The sequence below is a fragment of the Manacus candei genome, unplaced genomic scaffold (assembly GCF_025592945.1).
Source record: "Manacus candei isolate 608988 ecotype Guabito, Panama unplaced genomic scaffold, ASM2559294v1 h1tg000009l, whole genome shotgun sequence".
NCBI classification, from domain to species: domain Eukaryota; kingdom Metazoa; phylum Chordata; class Aves; order Passeriformes; family Pipridae; genus Manacus; species Manacus candei.
In genome coordinates, this window is record NW_026138057.1 from 3938834 (window position 1) to 3948832 (window position 9999).

Below are 9999 nucleotides of genomic sequence, written 5' to 3' on the forward strand. Positions count from 1 at the left end.
AGTCAAGCGGCCGGCCAATCAGAGCGGGAGCGGCGTGCCGTGCGGCGTGACGGCGAGCGGTGAGTCATCCCGCCAGCCATTGGCGGAGGGGCGGGACCTGGCGCGGTGCGCGCGGCGATTGGCTGAGGCCTCGCCACGCCCCCCCGAGCGCCGTGGGGGGACACCCGGGGGCCACGGGTTCGAGACCTGCGAGGGGGACAAACGAGGACAGGGAGGGGACACCCCACCGGGGACATCCCCGGGGGTGGCGGGGGCCGGAGAAGGAGCGGTCAGGCCGGCAGCAGTATACAAGTCATCTTTATTTACAATACCCTATAAAAATGTAAATTTAGAAACTTTTATTCTCATTAACCAGAACAAAAAAAAGTGGGAAGGCTGGGGGGGGGGGGAGGGGAGGGAGAAGAGAAAAAAAAACCAAACAAAGAAAACAAAAAAAGCAAAAAAGGAAATAGAAGAAGACAAAGGAAAAAAAAGAAGAAGAAAAAAAAGCAAAACAAAATCAGGGAAGAAAGAAATAAAAAACAAACCGAAAAGCACAAAAAAAAAAAAAAGGCAGAAAAAAACCAGGAAAGAGCAGAAGAAAAAGCAGGAAAAGAGCAGGAAAAGAAAGCAGAAAAAAAAAGAAAAAAAAAAGGCAAATAATAAAATAATAATAATAATAAATGAACTTTCCACTTGATCTGTCAGAGGAAAATGAGGGGGAAAGGGCTGGGAGCAGCGGGGAGGGGGGGGCTGGTTAATGCCGGGAGGAATTCCTGGTGTAAAATCCCTACATGTGCAAATCTCTTGGTTTGTTTTTTTTTTTTCTTTTTAAAAGCAAAAAAAAAAAAAAAAAAAGGTAAAATTATCCCCCAACCACCACCACCACCTTCCCGAGGAGCAGCTGGATCCACCCGGATTGCGAAGGGGACAAAGGCCTGGCTGAGCCATCCCTGGAGCTGCTGGGGCTGATCCCGGGGGTGAGGGAAGGAGCTGAATTTTGGGAAGACGCAGCAAGTGTGCAAAACAGGTGTGTGACGTGTGATCACACTGGGAAAGGCCGGGAGCGGGATTGGGAAGGGCTGGAGAAGGAGCAGGGAAGGAAGGGGGAACCCCTGGCATCCCAAGGATACAGAGCGAGGGGCTCCCCCTTTCCGGGATCCTCAGTAATGTGAGAGTTCGGGGGAGAAGCAGCAGCTTGGGGGTGCAGAGGGACTCAGTGGGAATTTGGGAGTGGCAGGGAAAGGCAGCGCTTGGTGGGAAAAGAGGGGAGCAGCCAAACATCCCCCTTTTCCCACTCATCCAGGAATTTGGGGGGGCGGGATGTGCCCCTCGTGCCAGGCCGGGCGTTGGGGGGTGCAGGGTGAACCGTGTGCCCTCCATCCATCTATCCATTTATCCATCCTTCCTTCCAGCCTTCCTCTGGAACATTCCGGTGGCGGTGAGGAGCCACGGAGATCTACCGGATCCCGTGCACTAAGCTGGAATGGGGGAACAACAGTGTGGGATCAGAGATCCCCATGCTGCTCCTCCCTCAGGGCTTTTCCCACCCCCAGCCTCTGGCTCTCCCTCTTCTGGCCGCATTCCCACGGGAAAAGGGGGCTGGACACTCACTGCAATTTGGTCTCCAGCAAGTTCAGCTTCTGCTGGTCGACGTAGCGAGAGAAGAGGGAGATCAGGTTGGAGGGGATGGACACGGGCTTGGCCAAGGCTCCCTGAGGGATCCGCAGGAGCTCCCGGGTGGCCATCAGCATCAGCTCCGTCCTGCCAGAAAAAACCGCGGGAGAAGGGAGCAGTGAGAGCTGTGGGATGTGCTGGGGGAAGCCAGGAACCTCTCAGCTCCCCTCAGGGAAGGATTTTGGCAGCTTAGAGGCCAGCTTGTCCTCCCCGAGGGATTGGGAATGTGGGGACAGTGGAGAACAGGGACTCACCACTGGTTGTCCTGGATCAGCTCCGTGTTCGTGTCCGAGCTCTGCAATTCCTCCCCCCGGCTCAGGACCAAGTACAGCAGGGACAGACCGAACTGTGGGGACACAGACAGGGGTCAGGGAGCCCCCTCCGAGCATCCCCTCCAATTCCCAATGCTGGGAATGCTGGGACAAGCAGGAGGATCCCTGGCTGGGAGGAGGAGGAGGCTGTTTGGGGCCTGAATCCATGAGGCAAGACCATGAACCACTCCCAGCCCAGGAGTGACATCTCCCACACTGTTGGAGCAGAATTCCCACCCCAAATTCCAGGCCAGGACTCTGCAGCCCAGAAGGACAGGTCCGGAAGCCACCCGGGGCCACCTCAGACCGTTAATTAATCTGCCAGACACTCTCCTTAATTAGCAAGGAGAGAACACCAGGAACTGCACCCGGCTTTGGGAGGCTGCTTGGGAATTCCCAAGGGCAGGAAGTGATCCCAGGGGATGAGGAGTACCTTGTTTTGGAGCACAGCAGTGAGGTGCAGGTTGGTGGGAGCGGCGGCGCTCTGAGGTAGGTTCATGAGCTGCTGCACAAGGCTGGTGACTGTTCCCAAGGGAAGGTGGTAGAGGACGTGGGAAAAGGGCCTCAACAGGCAGGGAAGCACCTGTGGAGAAAGGAGGAGAGTTGGGAGCTCCACATGCTTCCAGCTGGAACTGCTGTGAGCAATTCCCCTCACAGCTTTATCCTCAGGCAATGCTTTTTCCTTCTTAAATCATCCTGTTCCTCAGATTTCCAGGCTGTCCAAGGCCAGGCTGGACAAGGTTTGGAGCAACCTGGGCTAGTGGAAGGTGTCCCTGCCCACTGAGTGATCTTTAAGTCCCATCCCAAACCATTCCAGGATTCCATGTGCTGGATTAGGTGGATATTGGGAAGAAATTCTTCCCTGTGAGGGTGGTGAGGCACTGGAACGGATTTCCCAGAGAAGCTGCCCCATCCCTGGAAGTGTCCAAGGCCAGGCTGGAGCAACCTGGTCTAGTGGAAGGTGTCGTGTTGGAACTGGATGAGCTTTAAGGTCCCTTCCAACCCATAACATTTCATGATCCTATGATTTATTTCCCAGATTCCTGGGCTCCCCGAGCCCCTCTGGCACTCTCGCAGGAGAGGCAGGAGCCACCAACGATGTCATATCCCACCTGCCAGGCAGGGCCAAGGAGATCCAGCTCCAAACCGCCCCCTCACAGAGCATCTCCCAGCCTCTGGAATCTCACCTCATCCTGAGCATCCTTCTTGATGAGGAAGGGCAGGTTCCTGGCCGTGGCCATGAGCACGTCGGCCGCTTGCTCTGGGGCCAGGAATGGGAGAATCCGGGCCACGAGGCGCTTTCCTTTCCGGATGCACATGATCTGCATGAAGTGGTCGTCACTCGGCCTGAGGAAGGGGAGGAGAAAGGTGCCAAACCCTCCCCGGGAGCATCCAGGGTTATCCCACGGCTGGACCAGGTGGGAAATCCCCCCGCCGCAAAAAACCATTCCTGAGGAGGGAAAAACAATGCAGGAACAACATTCCTAGCCCTCATGTAAGGGAACAGAAGTTGAGGCTTTGTAACCACAGAGAGGGGAAACCAGTAAAAAAAAAAAGGAAAAACACCCCAAAAAATAGGTTATTTTGGCCACTGGAATAGTCAAAGAGATCCATAAAAGCTGGTTTGAGTGGCTGTGAGTGGTCAGGGAGTGTGGGAGCTCCTGAAATCCCACTCACCTGTCCTGGCCAGGCGCTTTCCCCCTCAGATTGTCGTACATGTCGCAGATCTTCTGCTTCCTCTCTCCCATCAGGGCCGGCCTTTCCCCTTCCAGGCTCAGGAGGTACCGGCGTTCGTAGTCCTCCACGTCCAGGAGGAGGCTGTATGTCTGCAAGGAGCAGGGATCACCCATGGAATCATAGAAAGGTTCGGCTCGGAAGGGACCGTAATGGTTATCTGGCTCCAGCTGGGACACCTTCCACTAGACCGGGTAGCTCCAAGCTGGCCTTGGGCGCTTCCAGGGATGGGGAAGCCACAGTTTCCCTGGAAATCCATTCCAGGGCCTCACTGCCATCACAGGGAAGAATTTCTTCCCAATGTCCCATTTAACCCACGCTCACAAGGAAGAATTTCTTCCCACTTAACCCACACTCAGTCAATTTAAAGCCATTCCCTGTTGTCCATCGCTCTCCCTTGCCCTGTAGACAGGAAACCTATGGGATCTCTGCTCCACAGAGATCCAAGCAGGACCTCAGCCGCTGCCTGGAGTTCATCCATCATGGAGACCCTTCATCCCATCCCTGGCTGTGACGATCCCCCGCCCCAAAATCACCTTCTCGATTGTGACGAGAGTCTGTCGTCGCTTATCCCGCACCTGCTTTTCCTTTGTCTCCTGCCAGGGAGGGAAGAGGGAGTCAGGGATGTGGGAAGCACCCCCGGGGACGTGCCAGAGGGGAGGAAGGCCCAGCACTCACGTCGTCCTCGCTGCGGGACGTCACCACAGCGTCGATCATCTTCGGGGGTTGTTGACGCTGGACACGGTGAGTTTTCCCAGCGAGCCCTCAAACTGCACTGCAGGAAGGAGGGAGCAGGGAAGCCCTGGGATCAGCCACCTCGGTATCCCTGGATAACGGGAGCCCCCCGTGGCTGCCGGAGGGCTTTACCTGGTTTGTATGTGTGTTCCAGCTTGGCCACCTGAGGGGTGATGAGTTTGGTGCGTTCCTTCTTGGGACCATCCCCGTGCACTTCCTCGGCCGCTGCCAACTTTTCCAGCTTCTGAAAGTAATTCTGAGGCAGGGAGAGGAGAGGTTGAGAATCCTCTCCCAAAAACCAGGCCAGGAGCGATCCATCTCCCTCCTCCCAGCCTGTGCTACACATTCCCCAGTGTTCTCAACACCGTGATTTAAAGCACAGCCAAGCGCGTTTTCCTCTCTCATCCCTTGGGATGGCGGAGGTCAAGGCTCCTCCTCAGCCCTTCCTCAGTACAAGGACAGATCCGCTCTCCCTGTGAGTTTCCCGGCTCCCAGTCCTTCCCAGCACATCCCAGTTTGCCTGCCTTGCTCCGTTGGCACCATGCCAGGGCCTCCCCACCGCATCCAACCCGTCCAACGTCCGACCCTTTTGCAACAGCGGGGCTTTGCTGACTCACATCCTGCCCCAGTTCCTCTCCTCTACAGGGAACCAGCTCACCCACAGATCCCAAAAAACCTCTGCCAGCTCCAGAGGGGACGGATCCATCGGGTATAGCTCTCCCACCCCATTCAGTCTCCCACTCCAGGTGCCCATCCTAGGTGGATTTCTCTCTCCCCCTGTGGACCCTCAAACTGTCCCTCATCCACCACTTTGCTCCACCTGCTCCAAATCTGCCTTTTCCCAGTCCTGTCTGGCATTCTCTATTCCTGAACTAGGAAAAAGCAGGAGCAATCTAATCCTATCCACCTTCACCTCCCTGCAGGATTCATCACCCGCACTCCCAGTCAGACCAGAGTCATCCAATCCCTGCCTACGGATCTCTGCTGAATTTCCATTTAGCACCTTCCCTGTCTGCCATTCCAGGGGTTTTATCCTCTCTCTTCTTCTTCTGACAAAGAAGAGCTGCTTTCCTGTTATCCCAAACCTCCGAATCCATGCTGCCAGTGTCCCCCAGCATCTCCAAATCCTTGAAAATCTCACCCAAGAAGAGGAGGTGGATGCTGATCCCACACTGTTCCTCCACCTTCCTGACACCCCCCCACCCAGATCCGACACACTGCAAGATCCCAATTTTCCTAAGGCTGCGAACGAGCCGGATTCTTCCCGCTCCCAGGTACCTGGTAGTAATAGTCATCCAGGTAAGGATCAGTGCTCTGCAGCTGCATCATCTGGATCTTGGACACCCAGTCCTTTTCCCGCTGCAGCATGAGGTTGGCATAGGGATCCTTATGGATCTGCTCCTGATGGCTGCTCCGGTGGCCCCCTCGGTCCCCTCCAGAGCCGTTGAGGCTCCGGTGCTGGCTGGCAGGAGAAGAAGGGCACCCGTGAGCACACCGGAGCTACAGGAAGGGACAGAGAGGGGGGGACAGGTGACCCCGGAAGCAGGACACGTCCCCGCACCCGGCACTCCCGATCCAAGCCCCCGGCACTCACTTCCGGCTCTGCTGCTGCCGCTGGTGCAGGAGCCGCCGGTGCTGCGGGTGCAGGTGGGTCGTGTCCGGCCGGAACATCTGCGGCCTGGGAAGAGCAGGAAGAGTCATGGATGGGCACCGGGAGCCGGGAAGCGGCCAGGAAAGGGACGGCACCGACCTCAGGTGGGATCCGGGGCCCGGAGGGTGCGGGAGCTGCGAGGGGGGCGGAGCGGGGGAGCCCCGAAAAAGGCACGGAACCCTCCGGCCGGAGGCATCATCTGCCCGACTCTGCCCTGGAGAAGCTTGGGATTCACAGAGGGAAGGGGGCTCCCGACCAGGCCGGACACCCGGGCAAACTGGCTGGGGGACATTCGACCGGCCTGGCAGGGAGAGAGAGCCTGGAGTCAGCCGGGGGAGAATTCGGAGGGAAGAGAGCCACGGAGAGCCAAATCCTGGAGATTCCGCCCGTGGAGGGGCTGGAGAAACGTGGGAAGGGGCTTTACCTGGGCTCCTCCGAGCAGCTGGGCCCTCTGTAGGTGGGTGAGGACGGGAGAGACGCTGTGGGGGAACGGGTGGCCCAGGAGGGAGGAGTTCTGGGGAAAGACGTGGGAAGAGGGACCCCGGTCACAGACGGGACAAGGAAGGTGTGCCAGGCAGGCCGGGCTCCAGGGAGCAGAGATGAGCCACAGGAATGAGGCGTTGGGGGATTTGGGGGGGGGGAGCTGGAAGTCAATCTCCAAAAAAAGAGGGTGAGGAGGGGCTGGATACCGGAACGTTGCAGAGCTGGTTGGGGGACATCCTCTCTCCATAGGGAGCGGGGTAGCGCTGCTGCATGGTAGCTCGGATGTGGACAGGCTTGGGACACAGAATCTGGGAAGTGGGAAGTGGCAGTCACTCCCTGGGAAAGCATCCTGCACCCCCTGGAGCCACGGGAAGCGGGGAGGTACCTGCTGGTTGAAGTTGGGGATGGCGGCCTGTTTCGGGGGGGTGCCGATGGGGACGGCCCGCACCGGGGGGCTCCCGATGATGGGGGACGAGGAGCGCCGGGGCAGCGCCCGCTCCGAGGGGTCCCGCTCCTCTTCCCGAGCCTGCGGAGGCCGCTGGGGCAGAGCGTAATCCAGCACGGACACCGACGGCATCTCCTGCCAGGGGAACACCCCCCGGATCACACACTGGCACAGGGGGCATGGGTACTGTGTCCCATCACGTCCCTCCTCCTGCCAGCTCTCCGTGTCCCATCGCGCTTTCCTGGGATCTCCCAGGGATCCCAATAGCCCCGTTCGGGATGACAGGGTGTGTGGTGGGAATTCTGTGTCACTTCCCAGCCTGAGACAGGGTTGGGAGAGGGTTGGTCAGGCAGCACTTCAAAGCCTGACTGTTAATTAAACCACAAGACAAAAATCCTTTGCCTCGAGGCACCAACATTCCCAAATTCTGCTACGAGCCCTGACATCCCTCAGATGTCACCAGGGATCCCAGAGCAGCCACAACACCCCATCCCGTCCCACTCCATCCCTCCAAGAGGTGATGACTATGAGGGTCTACATCGAGCCACACCCCATCCACCCGGACCCAGCACGAGGAAAGCTGGACACTCCACTATCCCAGGCAGAGCTGGAAGCGCTTCCCAAGCACATCTTATCCCACCCACCCTGCCACCACAGGGTTCTGGGTGGGGGGACACACTGGGTGAAGCCCCCTTGTACCTGAGTGAGGAGTGGCCCCCGGATGCGCCGCAGCACGGCCGAGCTGTCCCAGATGCTGGAATTCAGCGCTCCAGGCTGCTGGGGAGCGCACGGAGAGTCAGGATGGGGCAGTGGGATCCAGCCCCGTGCCCCCCCCCACCCCAGGACCCCCCAAGCCCACCTGGGTGGGCCCCCTGGTGTGCACGGCCTGCATGATGGCCGGGTCCTCCAGGTCGCCCTCGATGACGAGGCGCGTGAGCCGCTCGGCCAGCGCGTCCTCGGGATCGCCCAGCACGTCCCCGTCATTCCCGGCCGGACCGTCCGCGTCCCGGCTCGGCACCCCCTTGTCCTCCAGCTCTGCCAGCCGCTCGTGGGCCTCCTGCCAGTCATCATCTGAGGGGACACACCACAGGGATTTGGGGGGGGTCACACGCAGGGGACCTCACTGGGGGGGCAGCGGGGGTCACACGAAGGGATTTCGGGGTCACACTGGGCGGGGTGGGGGAATGTCACATACAGGCAGGATATGGGGGTCACACCAGGGGGATTTGGGGGTCACACCAAGTGGGCTGGAGGGGGTCCCCGGGGGGTCTCACCGACAGCCCCAGCCCCAAAGGTGTCATCGTTGAACTGATCGATGTCCTCATCCTCCTCCCCCAGGGCCTGGAAGGCATCCTCATCCTCGTCCAGCGGGCAGTCCTCCAGGGACTGGCACGGCCAGGAACCAGCAACGGGCTCAGCAGCGGCTTCTCATCCCAAGGGATGGCCACGCCAAGGGGAAACCCCCCTGCCCGGCCTCTTACACCGCCTCAGTGACCCCCCAGCCCGTCAGACCCCCCCCAGCCCCATTACACATCCCTAGTAAGCCCTCCAGCCCATTAGACCTCCTCACTGATCCCCCTCAGCCTATTAGACCCCCCCAGCCCCATTACACACCCCTGGTGAGTCCCCCAGCCCATTACACTGCCCCAGTGACCCCCCCAGCCCGTTACAGCCCCCCAGCCCCATTACACATCCCTGGTGAGCCCCTCAGCTCATTACACCTCCCCACTGACCCCCCCCAGCCCGATAGACCCCCTCAGCCCCATTACACATCCCTGGTGAGCCCCCCAGCACATTACACTGCCCCAGTGACCTCCCCAGCCCGTTACAGCCCCCACAGCCCTTAATAACTCCCCAATGACCCCCCCAGCCCATTCTATCTCCCCAGCGGCCCACCCCGGCCCGTTATACGTCCCCGGTGTCCACCTCCCAACCCGTTATATCACCCCGGCGACCCCTCCCAGCCCCTCATACCCCACCGCCGAGCCCACTGTGCCTCCCCAGTGCCCCCCCATATCACACCGCCCCAGTGACCTCTCCCAGCCCGTCGTACCAACACAGTGACCCCCCCAGCCCGTTAGATCACTCCGGTGACCCCTCTCAGCCCGTTTTACACCCCCAGCGCTCCCCTCCGCCCCCTCACACCTCCCTCACGACCTCCGCATCCCCTCAACCCCCCTCCCCATTACACACTGCCGCTGCCCCCCCGGCCCGTTACATTCCGGCCGTGCCCCCCCCCCGCCGCGGTTCTCCCGCACGCCTCGCCTCCCCCCGCCCCCCCATCTCCCCGGTGCTCCCCGGTGCCCCCCCCCGCTCACCGGGTACCGGAACATGGCGGCGCCGGCGCCCCCCGCCCGCAGGCCCCGCGCCGCCCCACCAGGCCCCGCGCCCCGCCGCGCATGCGCCGCCGCGGGCGCAGCCGCATGACGTCACCCGCCGGCACCGCCCCTCGCACCCCGCCTTCCGGCGGGCGAGGGGGCGTGGTCTGTGTTAGCCACGCCCCCGGCGTGGCTCGCAGGGTGTTCGTGTCTCTTAAGGGGGCCGTCGGCTGTGTCACACACGTGTCACCTCACACACAGCCAGTGTGCCCCCGGCTGTGTCACACACGTGTCACCTCACACACAGCCAGTGTGCCCCCGGCTGTGTCACACACGTGTCACCTCACACACAGCCAGTGTGCCCCCGGCTGTGTCACACATGTGTCACCTCATACACAGCCAGTGTGCCCCCAGCTGTGTCCCCCCCCGGCCCTCTCCCATGTCCTCAGACGTGTCCCCCAGGTGTCACCTCACACACAGCCTGTGTCCCCCGGGATGTGTTCCCCCCCAGCTGTGACGCCCTGTCCATAGCCATGTCCCCTCACCCTTGTCCCCTGTCCCCAGCTGTGTCCCCTGCGACGCCCCTCAGTTGTGTCCCCTATCTGCAGCCATGTCCCCAAGCTGTCCCCTATCCCCCACCACGTCCCCTGTCCCCGGCTGTCCCCC

General features: G+C 60.3%; 1 protein-coding gene across 1 annotated transcript; it reads right to left on the minus strand.

The window, feature by feature from the left end:
* Positions 1 to 281: 281 nt before the first annotated feature.
* Positions 282 to 9435, minus strand: PATL1 (PAT1 homolog 1, processing body mRNA decay factor). The gene is given in 21 exon segments (XM_051776975.1): positions 282 to 1460; positions 1594 to 1743; positions 1911 to 2002; positions 2401 to 2550; positions 3155 to 3314; positions 3645 to 3793; positions 4238 to 4297; positions 4380 to 4423; positions 4426 to 4476; positions 4569 to 4692; positions 5715 to 5898; positions 6031 to 6114; positions 6187 to 6236; positions 6239 to 6388; positions 6512 to 6601; positions 6777 to 6878; positions 6956 to 7150; positions 7715 to 7792; positions 7875 to 8086; positions 8290 to 8401; positions 9334 to 9435. Coding segments are annotated over 21 exon segments (2274 nt in total). The 5' UTR covers positions 9349 to 9435; the 3' UTR covers positions 282 to 1438.
* Between the last annotated feature and the right edge of the window lie 564 nt (positions 9436 to 9999).